The 18,863-nt window shown below is 39.3% G+C and overlaps 2 protein-coding genes and 2 long non-coding RNA genes across 13 annotated transcripts; 2 read left to right on the top strand and 2 right to left on the bottom strand.

Moving 5' to 3' along the window:
• Window positions 1–4,430: 4,430 nt before the first annotated feature.
• Window positions 4,431–8,494, bottom strand: LOC144008079 (uncharacterized). 5 transcript variants are annotated; one of them, XM_077508142.1, is made up of 9 exons: window positions 7,838–8,494; window positions 7,565–7,740; window positions 7,351–7,485; window positions 6,224–6,278; window positions 6,027–6,097; window positions 5,862–5,955; window positions 5,061–5,116; window positions 4,947–4,990; window positions 4,431–4,867 (listed from the first exon to the last, which is right to left on the bottom strand). In XM_077508142.1, the coding sequence occupies exons 3-7, from the start codon at window positions 7,404–7,406 to the stop codon at window positions 5,072–5,074; spliced, it is 321 nt and encodes a 106-aa protein (XP_077364268.1). In that variant the 5' UTR covers window positions 7,407–7,485; window positions 7,565–7,740; window positions 7,838–8,494; the 3' UTR covers window positions 4,431–4,867; window positions 4,947–4,990; window positions 5,061–5,071. The 5 variants fall into 5 exon arrangements, 4 of the variants coding, with proteins under 4 accessions (XP_077364268.1, XP_077364269.1, XP_077364267.1 ...); XM_077508143.1 differs by having other exon boundaries at window positions 5,061–5,797; window positions 7,565–7,737; window positions 7,838–8,483; XM_077508141.1 differs by having other exon boundaries at window positions 7,565–7,737; window positions 7,838–8,483.
• Window positions 8,055–16,393, top strand: LOC144008080 (uncharacterized). The gene is made up of 5 exons (XR_013280604.1): window positions 8,055–8,163; window positions 8,426–8,519; window positions 13,551–13,644; window positions 15,269–15,326; window positions 16,253–16,393. It is a non-coding gene; the product is annotated as an uncharacterized LOC144008080 (long non-coding RNA).
• LOC144008076 (uncharacterized) lies at window positions 16,218–18,637 on the bottom strand. Of its 6 annotated transcripts, XM_077508136.1 has the most exons (14): window positions 18,549–18,631; window positions 18,273–18,382; window positions 18,060–18,093; window positions 17,932–17,971; window positions 17,807–17,856; window positions 17,671–17,751; window positions 17,567–17,607; window positions 17,416–17,475; window positions 17,139–17,205; window positions 16,991–17,065; window positions 16,744–16,806; window positions 16,593–16,682; window positions 16,455–16,528; window positions 16,230–16,373 (listed from the first exon to the last, which is right to left on the bottom strand). In XM_077508136.1, the coding sequence occupies exons 1-6, from the start codon at window positions 18,570–18,572 to the stop codon at window positions 17,680–17,682; spliced, it is 330 nt and encodes a 109-aa protein (XP_077364262.1). In that variant the 5' UTR covers window positions 18,573–18,631; the 3' UTR covers window positions 16,230–16,373; window positions 16,455–16,528; window positions 16,593–16,682; window positions 16,744–16,806; window positions 16,991–17,065; window positions 17,139–17,205; window positions 17,416–17,475; window positions 17,567–17,607; window positions 17,671–17,679. The 6 variants fall into 6 exon arrangements, with proteins under 6 accessions (XP_077364265.1, XP_077364262.1, XP_077364261.1 ...); XM_077508139.1 differs by having other exon boundaries at window positions 16,218–16,344; window positions 16,744–17,065; window positions 17,671–17,856; window positions 18,549–18,637; XM_077508135.1 differs by lacking the exons at window positions 16,230–16,373; window positions 16,455–16,528; window positions 16,593–16,682; window positions 16,744–16,806 and having other exon boundaries at window positions 16,947–17,065; window positions 17,299–17,475.
• LOC144008081 (uncharacterized) lies at window positions 16,483–17,535 on the top strand. Its single transcript, XR_013280605.1, has 4 exons — window positions 16,483–16,658; window positions 16,747–17,091; window positions 17,303–17,357; window positions 17,432–17,535. It is a non-coding gene; the product is annotated as an uncharacterized LOC144008081 (long non-coding RNA).
• Window positions 18,638–18,863: the final 226 nt, after the last annotated feature.

Genomic DNA, 18,863 nt, shown 5'->3' with positions numbered 1-18,863 from the left:
GAGATCATTGCTTTATCGCCTCTTGTGAAACACATTCATTGTTATGTAGTGTTGACAGCAGTTATTGATACACACGGTAGGGAATGAAACATGGTTAGGGTTAGTAGCACACATTACACAGACATTTAGCATACGACGTTGTGAGATTTGAACCCTGGACCTCAGGGTTCGCAAACCGTGTACCTAACCGCTCGACTAGCGGAACGACTGATGGTGACCGCCGCTCTGTGTCCATATATATGAAGGAATAGGATTTTCAGCGCCAGGGGGCGCTTCTGTCAGCAAGCAAAAGACAAAACTGCGCAGAGACCGGCCGACTCCGTTGCCACCGTGGTCTGGAGGTTAGCGCTTCTGCTTGAGACGTCGTAGGTCCCGGGTTCAAATCCAGCAGCGGCTGCCTCCGCTTGCAATCCTTCACTATACTGATACATACAAAACAACAATTGGGCATGTTGGAGTTGCAATCAAAGTGCAGTTTTGTTATTCAACTAAAAAAAGAGAAAAAAAAAAAGCTGAAAAACAATCCTGCCTTCTTCTGCCACTAGTAGCATTCTAGTAGCATACCAGTAGCATGCTAGTAGCTACTAGCTTTCTATTTGCTTTCTACTAGCATGCTACTGGAATGCTTCTAGTAGAATGCTAGTGGGTACTAGCATTCCACTATTAATACTATGCTAGTAGTGGAATGCTAGTGGGTAGTGGGCGGGACTACCCACTAGCTTTCTACTAGCTTTCTAGTAGTAGAATGCTAGTAGCATGCTAGTAGAAAGCTAGTAGCATGATAGTAAAATGCTAGTAGCATGCTAGTAGAATGCTAGTAGCATGATAGTAAAATGCTAGTTGCATGCTAGTAACATGTTAATAAAATGCTAGTAGCATGCTAGGAGAATGCTAGTAGAAAGCTAGTGGGTAGTGGGCGATCCTACTAGCATTCTATTACTAGAAAGCTAGTAGAAAGCTAGTGGGTAGTGGGCGGGGCTTCGCCCCGCCCACTACCCACTAGCTTTCTACTAGCATGCTACTAGCATTTTACTAGCATGCTACTAGCATTCTACTACTAGAAAGCTAGTAGCATTTTACTAGCATGCTACTAGCTTTCTACTACTAGAAAGCTAGTAGAAAGCTAGTGGGTAGTGGGCGGGGCGAAGCCCCGCCCACTACCCACTAGCTTTCTACTAGCATGCTACTAGCATTTTACTAGCATGCTACTAGCATTTTACTAGCATGCTACTAGCATTCTACTACTAGAAAGCTAGTAGAAAGCTAGTGGGTAGTGAGCCCCGCCCACTACCCACTAGCTTTCTACTAGCATGCTACTAGCATTCTACTAGCATGCTACTAGCATTTTACTATCATGCTACTAGCATTCTACTACTAGAAAGCTAGTAGAAAGCCAGTGGGTAGCGAAGCCCCGCCCACTACCCACTAGCTTTCTACTAGTATGCTACTAGCATTTTACTAGCATGCTACTAGCATTCTACTACTAGAAAGCTAGTAGAAAGCTAGTGGGTAGTCCCGCCCACTACCCACTAGCATTCCACTACTAGCATAGTATAAGTAGTGGAATGCTAGTACCCACTAGCATTCTACTAGAAGCATTCCAGTAGCATGCTAATAGAAAGCTAATAGAAAGCTAGTAGCTACTAGCATGCTATTGGTATGCTACTAGAATGCTACTAGTGGCAGAAGAAGGCAGGATTGTGTTTCAGCTTTTTTTTTTTTTCTTTTTTTAGTTGAATAACAAAACTGCACTTTGATTGCAACTACAACATGCCCAATTGTTGTTTTGTATGTATCAGTATAGTGAAGGATTGCAAGCGGAGGCAGCCGCTGCTGGATTTGAACCCGGGACCTGCGACGTCTCAAGCAGAAGCGCTAACCTCCAGACCACGGTGGCAACGGAGTCGGCCGGTCTCTGCGCAGTTTTGTCTTTTGCTTGCCGACAGACGCGCCCCCTGGCGCTGAAAATCCTATTCCTTCATATATATGGACACAGAGCGGCGGTCACCCTCAGTCGTTCCGCTAGTCGAGCGGTTAGGTACACGGTTTGCGAACCCTGAGGTCCAGGGTTCAAATCTCACAACGTCGTATGCTAAATGTCTGTGTAATGTGTGCTACTAACCCTAACCATGTTTCATTCCCTACCGTGTGTATCAATAACTGCTGTCAACACTACATAACAATGAGTGTGTTTCACAAGAGGCGATAAAGCAATGATCTTGATATGAAAGCAAGTGTCGAGCTTACTGTCTGTGCAATTAACACACTAACGTTTCTCTTCATTACATAAAAGTTGTTCTGCTGTTTTTTTATTTTTAAAAACTTAGTTTATTCGGTGTGAAGAGGTCCTGAAGCACGTTCTGTCATATGCAAATCCTGCAAAGCGAGCCATCGCCATTGACGTGAACTCGGAATACTTCCTTCTTTTGCAGCTAGTAGTTATGGGAAATGTAGTCCTACTATTCACTGGCGGTCGCAAGGTCAAGTTTTTCAACGGTCTATTTCTATTACTGTATTGCAATGCGTGGCCGGCGCGAGCTAAACGGCACCGCCAGCTTCCGATTACGTCATGAGTCACAATGGCGGCCACCTCCGTGAAAATGACGCTCCCCGCCCACTGAAAAGCATTGGACTTTGGATCCTTGTAACAATTACTAATTGGATTTGTTGGGATTATTTCGATTTCAAAACGTGATGAAATGTCGTTGGACTGCTGCAGAAATGTGCCTGTATGGAAGCCCAAAAGTGTCAAAATTCAATAAATAAGTGCTGCTGCTCATGTCTGTATAAGGGACTCAGCCAATCACGTAACTGGCTCCGCCTCATGTCATTTGATTGACAGACCAAGACATTCGGCTGTAAAACGCCATTATGTAAAAGAAGACCATTGTGGAAAAGGACATTATGAAATAAAAACTGACTTTGTAAAACAACGTTTTATTATCTTGTAAAACCTTGAAAATAAATTAAATGTCATTATTTTTTAAAAGTATGATGTTAAAATAATCATTACGAAATATTTAATCAAAATAAAATATTTGTTACATATTAAAGAATAGCATAAAACTTTTCATAATAATACTAACACCTCATCTTAAAATTTAATGGCCATATTACATAATTGCCTGTTATTTATCAAAAGAATAGTTATTTCAATAAAGGCCTTTTTATTTATTGAATTTTGACACTTTTGGGCTTCCATAGGCTTGTGCTCGCTGAACTTTTATTTTCTCATCACACACACTTGGGCCCGGTCGCCGTGACGTCACAACCCTGCGACCATAAACATTGGCTTAAAGCCATACACCACACCTAGTTTGCATGATAGTCACAGAAGACAAAAACAATACAATTGCACTGTGTTGATGCCCGGATGTTCGCAATTGTCAATCGCTGTCGTTACAGAGCAAAAAGGTTGGATAATGGCGACTGCATGGACTTGTTTAGTGCTGCTGATCTGTCAATCAAGGTAGTATTTGGCATCTTTGACATCGAAGACTGACGAGCCATTAAATTTGGTGAAATTTGTGTATTTAATAGTGCTGTTAAAGCATTAATCAATCAATATATCGTATTATGTATTAATGCAGAATATTTTGACAGCAGAAGACCCTTTAGCTGACAGCAGATGGTTACGTTCAAGGTAGAACAGGTTTGAGAAATAAACACAACAGCATGCATTAAAGTAAAGCATTTAATAAATGTTCATATTCAGAATATTTGTATGCAAGTAATGATTAGAAAAAGAGCATGAGCATGTGCAGGGGACCAAAAACTGTTGACATCAACATTAAATGTCAAAAGAATTAACACATAACAGGTGCACTTTAAATTTGACAGGCAAAAAAAAAAAAGTTGATAAAAAGCCTTTTTAATTAAGCAATTAATCAAAATTAGTGATTAATCTGATTTAAAATAAAATCATTTGACAGCTCTAAATATTGAACCATCCCATTTTGGAAGTTTGAAAATCTGCTCACCCTGGTCTCGACATCCAGACAGGTAGCACCCAACATCCCACCACAGATTAGACATTAATGAATATCATTCAAGTAATTTATCATAACAAAAAGTGATGTATGAGCAATGTTAACATCTTTACACAAACATTCAAGGTATTCATGTCAAACTGGTCCCTCTTCACATGAATCAGTAGTAGCTTTTAGCCTACAATTGGTCCCCTGGCCCTTCAAAGTTGAATTGTTTCAGGTCATCGCAAGCTGAGGGGACCAAAAGGGAGGTGGCGTACCTCAGCTTGAGATGTTGAGGGTCACGTGAATGCAGACACGGGGACCTGAAGCGCACACTGACCGCAGCAGAAGAGCCAGCTGGAGCTTGCCCGTCGTCTGCAGGAAGAACCACTCGGACAACAACAAAACCAGCACTTTATTCACAACAGCAGTACACATTTGTGAAAAATGCCATACATCTTTATTGAACATGCTTTATTAGACAGCATGCTTAGCAAAATGTCGTTCAACAGTATACATATTTGTAATTATTAAATGCATCGTACATGTTCTCGCTCTCTAAAGTCTCAAACTGAAAACTTGCAATTGTTACTTCTTTTTTTTTATTCAAGCAGAAAAGCATATTTAGAACAGACAGAAGTAAAACAAGCTTCAGTTGTATCCATAATTAAAAAAAAATAAAAATAAAATAAAACAAAACATTTCATAGACATAGAAACCGGCTACATTTTTAGTGGTTTGGGGGGGTAGACAAGCATGCAGTCAGCGTGAGTTGGTGCACACCCAGTGAGTTGGTGACAGAGTGGAAATGAACATCGCTAGTCTCACACAAGACATTCTCCCTCCCTGGAAGGTTGCTGGCTCTGCTCTTCAACACTTGCAGCATCCACAAGCACCTTTGTGGGGAACAGAAGAAAACAGACTCTTGTGAACGTGTTGCCATCCATGTTGATACGCAATTAACTGCACACTTGCCTCAATAGCAATGAAGACGTTCATCTTTATTCTTCTTCTTCAGCCTGTAACAGAAGAAAAAAAAGGCTTGATTGATGTTGCTCAATCATGATGCAATTCCTGCACTGCACAAACCAAAAAGCTGCTCAGCCCCCAAACAACTTCACCAACTTGTCACTCATCTTCTCAACCTGCAAAACAAGCAGATGAATGCACATGGTCACTGTTGACTTTTGATGCTGCCACTTGACGGACTCCGCCTCCTTCCTGCAAGATGAATTCAAGTGCATTTGTCGAGCCAGTTAATCACAAATAGCATCTCAAAAGGGCTTTCTGAGCCCAGAGCTGGCTTAATTAAAAGGTTTGTGGTGGCATCTCCCGACCTAAACGCCATCTGAAAAGGAGAGAAAAAAAAAAAAAATCAAGTGGACCAGCGATGGATGGACCAACCCCAAAAAGACTGCTCTGCATTAGCTAAAAACAAATTATTGTGCAAGAAGAAAAATGTCAAAATGAGTCGTGTACTTGGTTGAGGTCCTCTTGTACGAGCGGGTGCAGAGACAAGCCTAAAAATGGACAAAAAAAATGGCTCAATATGACAGACTTGTGCCTGAAATGCAACCGACATTGTGCAAAGCCACTTTCAAGTAGCCATCAATGGAACAAAACTGAACCCAGACAAGCCAAAAACAATGACAGAGCAAGATCTTGCAAACACGAACCACTCTCCCCACACTTTGCACACCCAAACAACGAAGGCATGCCACAAAGCTCCATATTCTGCCCCCTCCTGGTCGCAAGTCAGTTTTGATAGCAACAGACATCTTGTGTCAAGTCATCTTTCTGGTGCCAGCCACTTGGTTCCTAAATTGCTGGGGAAAGAAAAGAAATGTCACGAGTTATGTGCTAACTTCATATTGTTATTTCTTGACTTGCCTGATGTGTTTCATGAGGCTGCTCAAAACAAGCACACAAACGCGGCCCTTTTTGTGCAACTGCTGCGGTTGGATGTGATGGCCCCTCCCACAACCTGCAAGAACATTTGTGCAAAACATTAGAAATGAGTCAACAGCTTATCAAAGGTTGGCGACGTCCGCTGACCTTAAGCATCCAAGGAGAAAAAAACATTTGAGCAACCTGGAGACGAGAGCGGAGACGGCTGGACCAATCGGCTGCAACGGATGACAAGTGTTAGACAATGTTGACACAAAGGCCCGACACCTTTGATTTTATTGTGCTCACCTGGCTTTTTCTTGCCCCCCCCCCCCAAAAAAAAAAAAAAACACTTGTGTACTAACTATATTGGTCCACTTCCTCTTGGTTCCCCTCACGAAAGCTGGTGCCTCCACAAGCCTGAAACACAGAGTGGGACAATTTCATCATTGATTTCAATTTGTGCTTATTAACATGATTGCGTGCTTCCTCAAATCCTACACTGGCCTTCAACTGTCGTCAACAACAACAACAACAACAACAACAACGTCTGGATCCAGACAAGGCACAAGTGCAGAGCACCTGACGCAAGACAACTCCAACCGTCAGCTCTCGGAGCCCTGACCAACTTGTCCTCATTTCAAAGCAACCTTTCCAGTCCAGCACAAAATTGTCACCCAGAACCAAAGTCAACCAAAGGGCACCTGGAGCTCCCCACACATCATACAATTCATATAATAATTCAAGTTTTATGTGTGCGCTTGATTCTTGACTTGTTCCTTTGCCTCCTCGTGCCATCTGGCTCATCATCCAACCTGCAAAAGACAAACATGCCATTAATTGTGTGCTGGAGGGAACTTTATTTCATGTGTGTTTGTATATTTCACCCTCATACAATCCATGTTGAAACAAAATAAAATGACCCAGACTGCCAAGTTTAGCAGAAAATTACACATAGAAAAACAAACAATAAAAAACAGTGCATAAGACAATATCACATTCACAAGTTTGCAAAACAAAAAACAATCAAGGAAAATAAATGACATTAGATAACCCTTCACATGAATTGTAAGATGGAGATGGTGGGTGGCTGCCGAGTACAATTCTTACAAATTCAATAACTCAGAGTTGAAGGGGGGAAAAACAAAAACATTTGACCACAACAGCAAAATTCACAAGCCCAGACAAGGAAATGACCAATGATGGAAAAAAAAAAAAAGAGAAAAACAAAAGTTACACACCACCAGAAATAAAATATTCAATAGAGCCAATCAACAATTAGTTAAACAACAAAAGACCTTACAGTTCAGTACAAAGCTTTCAGGTGCGTCATTTACAACAATGGGAAAAAAAAAAGAAAGAAAAAAAAATAGCTGGCCAGCATTAAAACCAAACAAAGCAAATACATTTGAAATGGTGGCAAAAGTACCCAAATTAATTGCAAAATAAAGCAAAGTGAATTGAATTGTGACGTGATGTGATGTGATCAAACCTCAAATGTTTGTCGTGTCCCTGTGACGCTAAGCTAATGTTAGCTTCACAGTTCATGCAGCCAGCAGCTTATCTGCATTTGACAGATGAAGGTAAACGTCACCGGTTGGTTTGGACTTTTCACTTCAAGACAGTCCTGCAAGAAGCAAATATACGTGTCACTGTAAGAAACGGGAACAAACGCCGGCCAAACATTCGCCCGCGTGCTAACGTACCTGAGAAAAGGCCACACGTATCGGCGCCATCTTGCCTGACCTGTATACCGTCGTGCACACCTGTCTCCAATATCACCTATCAAAGTCTTCTTCTGCTTAATTGAACGGCGCTCTCTTCTGCTTGTTGAACGGCGCTTTGCACACTTGCGCCACCCGGTGGCCCGTCAGCATTGCTGCTTTCACGCCACAAAAAAAACAAAAACAAAAACGTTCATTCACGTATATATTTATTCATGTATTTATTGCACGGTGTCTGGTGTAAGGAGGACTTACCAACAATGAAAAAAGCTGTTTTGACTCAATTTTGGCGTTGACAACCGAGCAGGCTATTTCACCAAAGCACATTCGCCACTTTCATTTTCGTTACAAAAATTATTTGTTTTGAAAGATTTTTTGGAAGTGTTTAACTAGCTCCAGCGGATTTCCCGAAAATTGTACAAATAAACAAAAACATCTTTTTGTTCTATTGTGAATATATTTTTGTTGCGTTGTCAAGACAACCTGTCAACAACACACTTTTGCCTTAAAGTGATTTGAATCTTCTCGCTTCCCGTAGGCATCCGGTTCAGCAAGTTCGCAATTGTGGTCCTGTCGTTTGAGTGAGTATTTTAAACATATTTAAACTGCCGTTTCATGTGTGTATGGCTAATACACGACCTAGAAGGATGTTGATAACACTTGAGCTTGTTTATTGTTACTCGCGAGTTCATTGGAAGCTCGCTTGCTAATATGTCAACAAAGCCTCGTGGCTCGGCAGCTAGCTCGCTAGCACGCCCACAAATAGCACTCAGCTGTCAATCAAAAGTCAATCAAGGAAAACGCGTGACCTGAATGTTGTTTGGTGTATTCTTCTCCAAACAGAAGCTTTGATGGCCAAAATGAAAGCGAGTGATGGCTTCACACGCTACAAATTGCTACATCCTGGACATCTCGTCATCAACATCTTCTACAAAAGGTAACACATGCCTATTTTGCTTCTTTTTTGTTCGATGTAGCTGGTGGCGAGTGGATCAAAACATTGGGTACACGTGCGCAAACTGCCGATAAAAATACTACTAATAATTTCTGAGTATTGGTTTAAAAATATGTATCTATTAGACCACTTGTCCTAAAAAAAAAGAGTGCAATTGTTTAAATATTGAAAAAAATATATATTTATTGAAATAGGTCAGTGTCTCTTTTGGTCATTGGATATATGTTTGAAAACAGATATTAAAAATAGAAAAACGAATTTCTAATGTCATTTTTGTTTTAAAATAGAAACACCAAAATTTAAATTCAGCTCGATTTTCTCGTTTGGTTGTTTGGAATGAGCAAGGAATAGAATTGAATAGAATAGAATTCAACTTTATTTTCAATGCACTGTCACAAGTTCAGAACAACGAAATACAGTTTGCATCCATCCAGAAGTGTTTTAGCAAAAATAAATTATATATTTTAAAAATAAGACATAAACAGTATATACACATTATTGCAGGCTATAAATATGTATTCAGCATTGATAAACAAAATATTTCTAATTATATATAATATAATTGTATATGACTATCTCTACAGTATTTACAGATATTTATTTATAGTAGTGCAATTATGATCAGGAGACAGTGTTCATGAGTCTAACAGCAGTGGGGAAGTAGCTATTCTGATATCTATTAGGAAAAGCCTAATCATAGTTTATCAATTTTATTTTAAAAACGTAAATAGGATACAGCACGACGCACAAATATTAAAAAAAAAAAAAAAAAAGGCTCGTATTTTTGTTTTCCATTCCGGAAGTTGTCACCGCGAGCATTTCTCATACTGGCCAGGAGATGGCGACACTGTCATCTAAAAACGATATTGATTCTGTATGACTCCAGCCAAAATTCCACAAACGGTAACTCAACACGTGGAGATGATGATGGTGATAATAATAACAACAACAACAACAACAAGGAAAATCAGACATTGGTTTTAAATTGTGATTTGGAAAAACGTATAAAATGCTCATTTTCTTTCGTATTATTGTCAAATTTGAAGTTGAACGAGGGAAGACTTCACACTGTGATCCTTTTGCGTTTTCCAGTCCACAGCACCATGCTGCATTCATTTCCAAGGCAGACTTTGTGGAAAATAATGAAATAAATAAAATAAACATAATTTTATTAATTTTTTTTAAATTCAAACTTCCATTACTCTAGTGCCAGTTGCACTTTATCATGTGTTATCTTAAAAAAGAGATCCAAATTTTGCTGATACCCCAAAACAGCTTCAAATTTACTTTGGGTGTATCTTTTTTTTTTTTTTTTTTTTAAATAGGCGTTTTAGGTTTAAAAAAAACAAAAACAAAAAACAGGCCTGGACAAAAACATTAAGGTAGTACAATAATAATAAAAGTAAATGTCAACATAGTTTTAATAACACCTGATGGGATTATTTTAAGGAGAACATCAATACAAATTGCTCAAAGCGCCACTCTGTTCAAACACAAGTCATTTCTCAACTTAATTGAATGGCCAATGGCTTGAAGAAAAAAAACAAACCAAAACAGTAAAACATGATTGTCACTACAAAGCACACAAAACCGGAAGGAAAAATATTGAACTTTTTTGGGTTTTTTTCCGTTATAGTTTTAAAGAGTCCAGATCCTCACATTCTCTGTCTATATACTTCTTCAAATGTGAAAAAAAAGATCATGGAGCAATGGGGCGCATTTTTATTGATTTATTTTTTTGGCTGGCATTTTCTGACATGCGAGCGAAACCCTGAGAATGCAGTCATGAGCAAACTTGAAGTGATAGTGGAGACTATGTCCGAAAATGTTGCCCAAATGACAGCTTACAAGTTTGAAGATATCTGTCATGCTCATCCACAACCTTCAACATGTCCTGAAAGTCACATTATTTTCAGTCTTAGGGGCACCATCATTTAAAATAAATAAATAAAATTGTCCAGGCATGTTTCATGATTTAAAAAACAAAACAAAAAGTTAATTTATTTATTTATGCTTTTTAAGTTTTTGTTTTTTTTTTAAAACTATTTTTAAGTTCTTTCTTTCTTTCTTTCTTTCTTTCAAAAAACAGTTTCATCCAAGTGCCTACTTAGTGTTTGTGTAATTTTGGCTGGAGATGGTCATACACAGGACAATATCGTTTGTTTGTTTTTAGACGCCAGTGTCGCCATCTCCTGGCCAAGTATGAGAAATGCTTGCGGTGACGATTTGTGTCCCCTGCCATATCCTATTTTCGTGTCTGAAATACAAATCGAAAAGAAAACTGGAATTAGACTTATACTCAATTACCCGTTCCAGACATCCAAACAAGAAAATCAAGATGTGTTTCAATCTATTTTCAAATGAAAATCAAATGACGAGTTGTTCTCTTATTTTTCATTTCTGTTTTCAAACAAATATCCAAAGATCAAAAGACACGGACAATTCACCTGCACGAGATACAGATAATACAAATACTGCTTATACATTCTGAATATTGGTTTCAAAAAATATGTATCCTCATAACAAAAGATAAATGTTTAAATATTGGGAAAAATTTTTTTTGATGTAGTTAGACTAATGCCGATGTCAGACTACACGAAAACAGCCCGATCTCAGGCCGACCGACGTGTCGCGGACAAACGGGGCATGTCATAAACGATTTTGGGTTGTCTTGACGTAGCGTCGCCCGTGTAGTGTGACACGTTCAACGACTGGTCGCCTGTTGTCCGGGACGGTTCACGACCATCACGACGAAAGTCTTGCTTGTTAGAATTTTTGCTCGTCTTGACGCATAATGTGACATACCGACATCGTCGTCCGTTTGGTTCCATAGCAAATTGACCAATAGCGAGAGGGAGCGAAACGTCAATCACACACTGAACAGCACTTTATAGCTCTTTTTATTAGCATTTTTATTTTATTTTATTAGCATTTGTTTATTTATTCGTTTATGTATTTATTTATTTATCCCCTGGATATTTAATGGGATGGGGCCAGCATGTGCATTGCATTTCTGGGGGGGGGATTAAAAAAAAAAAAAAAAGCGCCCCGCTGCAGCGCTGCGGCTGCATGGAGCGCGCACGCATCCGTGCAACCCGTCAGGCAATGGCGACGTGAATAGAGGACCAAAACATATTGTGACTGTTGTTCTAATAATTTCAGAGATTTGGGCACATATTTAGTGAGGATCGATCACATTTTCATATCGTCGGGCCAGGCCTCGCCGCCTTAACTGTCACCCGCTCTCACTTGAAAGTTATTTTTTTTCCCCCTCGGAGTGAGTGGGTACTATCCAATGCACCGTACTAAAACAAGTCAAATATGAATAAATGAAGTAGTAAAAAAATACTCAAACAATATAATATTGTTTGATAAAATAATAAAACAAGATGTCATCCCGCAAATTAATTAATAAAATCGGCTATATTACCCCGGCGCATGTAGGCCTAAATAAATGAAAATACAATGTTGGCTACTAAATCATATTTTAAACACTATTGAGGAGCAGGGAGCGCAAGCTCACATCACACTTGTCCCATGCGTGCTCCATTCATGCAAACACTCCCTGTCCTTGCTTTTTTTTTTTTTGGTCCAACCTCCCCGACAAACAGTGGCCGACGCGTCTCTCTTGGCAAGACAACACGCGATGATCGGCTGGTGTCTTGTCGCGTTCAAACGTAGTGTGTTGTCTTGCCAAGAGAGACGCGTCGGCCACTGTTTGTCGGCGAGGTTGGACCAAAAAAAAAAAACAAAAAAAAAAAAAAGAGGCAAGGACAGGGAGTGTTTGCGTGAATGGAGCACGCATGGGACAAGTGTGATGTGAGCGCATTGCTTGCGCTCCCTGCTCCTCAATAGTGTTTAAAATATGATTTAGTAGCCAACACTGTATTTTAATTTATTTAGGCCTATATGCGACGGGGTAATATAGCCGATTTTGTTCATTAATTTGCGGGATGACATCTTGTTTTATTATTTTATCAAACAATATTATATTGTTTGAGTATTTTTTTACTGCTTCATTTATTCATATTTGACTTGTTTTAGTACGGTGCATTGGATAGTACCCACTCACTCCGAGGGAAAAAAAAATAATAACTTTCAAGTGAGAGCGGGTGACAGTTAAGGCGGCGAGGTCTGGCCCGACGATATGAAAATGTGATCGATCCTCACTAAATATGTGCCCATCCCTACTCATATGCCCAAACCAAATCTCTGAAATTATTAGAACAACAGTCACAATATATTTTGCTCCTCTATTCACGTCGCCGTTGCCTGATGGGTTGCACGGATGCGTGCGCGCTCCGTGCAGCCGCAGCGCCGCTAATTCGACCGACTAATTGATTATTACCCTTAGTTGCAGCCATAATTAATATTTTTATATTTAGTATGTAATTTTTTTTCTCTTGCAATATAAAATCAGAATATTTCAATTTGACATTTTTTGAGCTTGAAATCTTGTTGAAGCCATTCCTTGTGGAAGGGAAGACGCACACACACAAAATAAAAAATAATAATAAATAAATAAAATATGTCCAGCACGCTGAAAAGACTGATGACTGATCAGTTAGTGGATAAAACTCAACATATCGAATATATTTAAAAAAAAATATATATATGAAGATAAATATAACACTTGATTCTGAGAAGAAAAGTTAAGTGTACCACAATTATTAAATCATTTAAAATAAGAGATTTGAAGAATGTGATATTCAAGTTTGTATGTCTGAAATATTGTAAGACATATATTGTCAAGGTCAAACTGTTTTTGGAAAAAGGTTTCATAGTTTTGAGATGGAAAATATCTTTCCAAGATCATTTTCCATTTTTAAGACTCTTATTTGTGGAGTCAGTCGTGAAGGTGAAGGAATGATGGAGGAGCACTTTGTTGCCTGTTGACATCCAATTTGAACGCGTTTGTCATATTTTGCCATGTTGACATCCGATTGTTACCAGGATGTGAAAAGGGAGGAGAATCTTACTCACTGCTTTTCTTTTTGTCTGCATGATTGACAGCCTGGGGGAGCTTTCAGCAGCCCACAGACAGACAGACAGACGGGCGGACAGACAGACAGACAGACGGCAACCTGCATTTGGACACATGATGATTGTGAGTACATACGCAGTGTTGTGTGCTTGACGAGATGGAAGCGTCCATTTTTTCTTCATCTGTAGCCACAGTTGACTTCAATCTGTACTCTTGAGCATGCCAATAAGAAACCAAGATCAAAGTTTGATGTATTTGAAAAGTGTGGTAGTTTTGGAGTGTGAAACAGGCGATAAACTCCATGACATTTTCATTTGGTGCAAATGACAGCAGGTTCAAATCAGTATAGATTTATGTTTTTTTTTAAACTGTAGGCAACAAGAAAAGCAACATCTTCATCAATGCAAAACTGTGAAAACATTGCCATCTTCTGGCCAGAAAATGCAATTGAGATTTAAGTTTGATAATATAGCCTTAAAAAAAAAATATATATATATATATATATATATATATATATATATATATATATATAATACTTTATTCAATACTTTCGCTCGGGGGTAATTAAAAATAGATGTCAAATGAAATAAATATGTTACATTTAACGCAAGCAGAAACAGTCTTCATTTTTTTTGTATTGCTTACAATATCTAATTGACAGAAAATAAAAGCCTGAGTCCGTAAAGGAAGGCCTAATTCCCAGAAATGTACACTTTATGTATGTGAAATTTTGCCAAAAATGATAAATAAATGAACCAAAAACGCATTTGCTTTGCTTTTTTTCCACTTTTTTTCAACAAAACCAAAAATAACATTCTTCCCAAATAAAACCAAATCTTTGTGAAAGTAAGTTCTTCTAAAAGAAAACAGAAAAAAATGACATGTTGAGATTTCCAAAATAATTGATAATATCGGCGAATATATGGACTTGGTAGTATCATGACGTCATGTTGGAAAGGATCCTGCTTCAGAAATAGCTGTCTGAGCTAAAATTGTTCATAAAGTGAATCAAAGAAGAAGCACAAGGTGATTGTTAGATGTATCCAGGATTCAGTTTAGCTTCGTCTGCCAGGAGAAACTTTTGATGTGAGGATGAGTTAATGATGTATTCTACAAACGATGGACAACTCCAAAAGGTGCAATTGCATTGTCTGGCCTGAAGATGGCAGTGTTTAGCAATTTTGCATCGCACTCCTCGTTGCCTCCAATTAAAAAACAAAACAAAAACACTGATTTGAACCTGCTCTTATTTCCACAAAATAAAAAAAGTTTATCGCCCGTTTTACACTTCACACTTTTCAAATAGATCAAAGTGTTATTCTTTGTTTCTTGCCCATAGTTCACACCTTTTCTCGAAAAGAAATCAGTCACTTCATTAAAAAAAAATAAAAATAATGTGTTTTTTTTGGCATGGCTGCTCATTTGTCCTTCTTTTCAAGTGTCATTTGAGAAGCGTTGACATGTCATGCCTATTTTTGGTCAGGTTGACATTTGTGCTGTCACATGACTGCTTTTCACTTGACATGCCTCGTTAGCCCTGACGACCAGTTTTTGCTTGGACAATAAACTCCTCTGACAGTCTGCCAAAAGCTTCTCCGCCACTTTTCAGCAACTTTTTATTTTTATTTATTTTTTGCCCACCTGTTAGCTCCGTCTTTTTCCCCCTTTCTTTGTGTTTTTGAATGAACTTGTGATTTGAAAAGGTGTGTGACGATGTCACAAACTTGTCACTTACTTTTGATCCCAGCACGTGCCAGATGTCGGATGTGGTGTCCGTGTGTCATTGGAAGGAAGTCAGGTGACAGGTGAGCTCCTTCAGCTGAGTTGGTTCCACACATGCAAAAAGCATCTGAAATGTTGATGTCAAGGTTTTGTTAAAAATAAATGACTTGTTAACGTGAACAGACGTCTTTTGTATTTTATCCGTCAATGTGCCCTCAACTGCTTTGGTTCGTCAGAACAAACCATGTGAAAGGTTTTTGAGGTGAGAGTTTGCCAACAGTCACCAAAACAATGTGTCATCGCATCTTACTCGTCCTGTTTGCTCTCCAAATGGTCAAATTGATGTCACTTGCTGTCCAAATGTTGACATTTTCATCACCATAAAGACAAAAAGTGTGTTGTCCATTGTCGTGACTGATGTGCAACTCAGCTCAACACTCAAAATGGCTTCCAAAAGCTCTAACTCCGCCCCAATTTTGGCTCCACCAATCAGGAAGCGGCTCAAATTTGCATAACCATGCCCACCAAAAACCGACCAATCGCAGCACACGATTTTGCAAATTTTCGCAATTCTGACCAATCACGGCGCTTAAAAATTCCATAGCCACGCCCATTTATACTGACCAATCACAGCGCTTCGTTTTGCAGAGCCACGCCCACTTTTTAACCAATCACAACCCTTTATCCTCATTGCTCCACCCACTTCCAGAGCTATCGGCCAATCAGCAAGCAGTGTTCCAGCCTTGTCCCACCCATTTTGACAAAAAAAAATTTGGGGGGAGAAATTAAAAAAAAAAAAAAAAAAAATCCAGAAAAAAAAATCCAGGAAAAAAAAAACCTGAATTTTTTTTTTTTTTTTTTTTAGTTTTTTTGTGCAAGTTTAATTTTTTTTTACGTTTTATTTTGTTTAAGTTTAATTTTTTTTTTTTAAGTTGTTTTTGTGAGGTTTGAAAATGACAAATTAAGAGTTGAAGTGTTCTTTTGTAATCAAGCTTTATTTTTGTTGCAGAGTAAACATGAAATGACAAAGCAAACAAAGGCGACAAGTCGGATGACGTTCTGCTTGTGGTCAACAAGTCAGCCAGGAACAAGAAGGTGGACCTAAGACAGCCAGGAACAAGAAGGTGGACCTAAGACAAAGAAAACAAAGTGAGTCACAAAGTTAAGTCACCTTGTAGTGCAGAAAAAAAAAAATGGGGCATGAAACTTACCAAGACAAGTTGTTTTCTGGAACTTTGTTTCCACACTGCTGCATTTTCAGGAAGCTCATCACCTTCCTTGCTGCCTACAGGAAAAAAAGGGGAGGAGTTCAAGTTGCCATGATTGTGCAATGAAGAGTCGACATGTACCTTGTGGATGCGAAATCAGAAAATCGGAACTTGTGGGCATGCTTGTCCAACTTTGGCTGTGAACAGGTAAACCGTCAGTCGTCCTCCACACTGGACACAAAAATTTAAAGTGAGACAATTGAAAGCTGAAATGAAACTTGTCTTCTCTTACCAGCTGAGGACGACTTCCAATCAATCAGTCTGCTTTCACCTTGGAGAATTCCTGCAGCGAAATCTGAAACAACCAACATGTAAGCAAGTGGACACCATGGCAAACACACAATCACTTTTTTTTTTTACATAATTAACCTTGTGTTGCAGCAGCTCGTCAGCACCTGTAAAGAGGACTGACAAACTTGCACAACACAAGCAAGGGACCAGTCAACAAAATTATTTATTTTCTTTTATTTTAAACAAACATTGAAAATGGAGGCAGTTTTGAGCACCATCTGCAACCAGTTGTCTTGATTGCAGATGCTCCGACAGGTGCCATGCTGATGCAAAGAAAAAAAAGGCGCAGGTGAGTGCACTTTCAAAGGTTAATTGTCAAATTTGTTTAGAGCTTACATCATCCATTGGTATTCATGTTGGACACAAGTTGGTTATGTTTTTCAATCGACTGCACCAGCGCCATCTAGAATTTGAAAAAAAAAAAAAAAAACTGGATTAATCAAGTGAAATGTTTGCAACAGGTCCAAACCTTTTGACAAAGACAAGTTTGATTTGCACAGGTGGAGCCCTGCTGCGTCAATCAGGCTCTTCAGCACCACAAGAACACGCCAGAAGGTAAAGTAGCTTGTTGAGCAGACTTCCACAATCCTGGTCCTTGAGGCCGAGTTCTTACCAGTCTTGTTCCACAGCTCTGTCCATTTCGTCCAGATTTTTTGGGCCAAGGTCGTTGTGCCTGGAGGGATGCAAGAGGTTCAAGGTTCAATCAAATGCTGAAATAAAGGTGTCAAACAAATTCTGCACTCTTGTGAACGTGTTTATTTCACCAGTGACGACGACTCTTCCACAACGACTTGCAGCTGCTGGCCTGAAAGAAACGACAACGTTGGTGTAAGCATTTTAAACAACCTTACAAGATAGTTCATCTTACCTCAAATGTTTAGCAGGAGGAGAACTGCAAACATCTCATGAAGCCACACCTCAAACGACAGCAAGGCAGCCATTTTGGAGCCTGTAGACAAGTAAGAATCAAACAACCTGACACTTGATTTAGTTTAAAAACTCACAAATTCCATCTTTTTGCAGTCAATCTGGCCGTTGTGTTGAAGATAAAAACCTGTGGACAGAAATGAGACAAATTAGAAACACGTGATACAAACTGGTTTGCTTGTGAATCAAAGTTGAAACGCACAGCAAGTCGGCCATTTTAGGCTCCATTTGAAGATTTCCACCTGTAGACAAACAATTTGACAATTATCATGCATGTATGTTAAGCTGCTCGATTGAGTCCGTGTAAATGTTACATTTGTGTCAACTTACCTTCCGGAAAACGGCCCTTGCCTTCGTCGTGAAACTGAAAAAAAGATGAGACAAAAACGAGGGCGTTTTAGTGCAGTTTAACATGTTTAGCATTTTAAGTAGCAACGCTGGCGCAAACGTGTTAGCAAGATGCAAGCACGCCAAAAGTGCTGCATCGCGTTAAAAGGGAGCAAAAGCAGTGAATTTGAAAAAGTTAAAATAGCGAACACTCACCTGGTCAAAGTGTTGGACGATCTTGTGGAAATTCGTGCGGAGCAGCAGGAGGACGAAGACGACGCGATGCTGTCTGAGGTGAGAAAGAACGACTGGCGCGTTTCTTCCGCCTTAAATAGGTTTCCGGTGGTGACGTCACGAGGAAAAAAAATAAGTCAAAAAACAAAATAAGACTTTTATTTAACATAAACACGCAGAAAGTGAGCTATGTTGCGTTGAGAAAGCGAGAGGGATTCGTTCAAAGTGATTTATAAAAGTCGCGTCGGGGTTTCGTACCCGAGTCGCCTGGTCCGGAGACATAATCGTTAACCACTCGGCCAACAGTTCTGACGACCAATTCCTTTTGGAGGTTATATTCATCAAGCAATAGAGTGACGTAGCGGTAAATGTGCCAATCAACACTTAAATACGACCAAACGAGCGAATATTTTCACTTCTCGATGGCCGAATGGTAAATGACTTTGCCAGTGCATCAGCAAGCTCGGGTTCGATTCTTGCTCTTGCCCACTTTTGAATTGTAAATTGTCGGTACCGGGGATCGAACCGTGGTCGTCTACACACCAGGCAAAGTTTTTACCGCTCGGCCACTTT

Source organism: Festucalex cinctus, chromosome 19, assembly GCF_051991245.1.
Source record: "Festucalex cinctus isolate MCC-2025b chromosome 19, RoL_Fcin_1.0, whole genome shotgun sequence".
Classification (NCBI taxonomy): domain Eukaryota; kingdom Metazoa; phylum Chordata; class Actinopteri; order Syngnathiformes; family Syngnathidae; genus Festucalex; species Festucalex cinctus.
The sequence above is the reverse complement of the archived record's forward strand: the minus strand, read 5'-3'. Positions and strand labels throughout refer to the sequence as shown.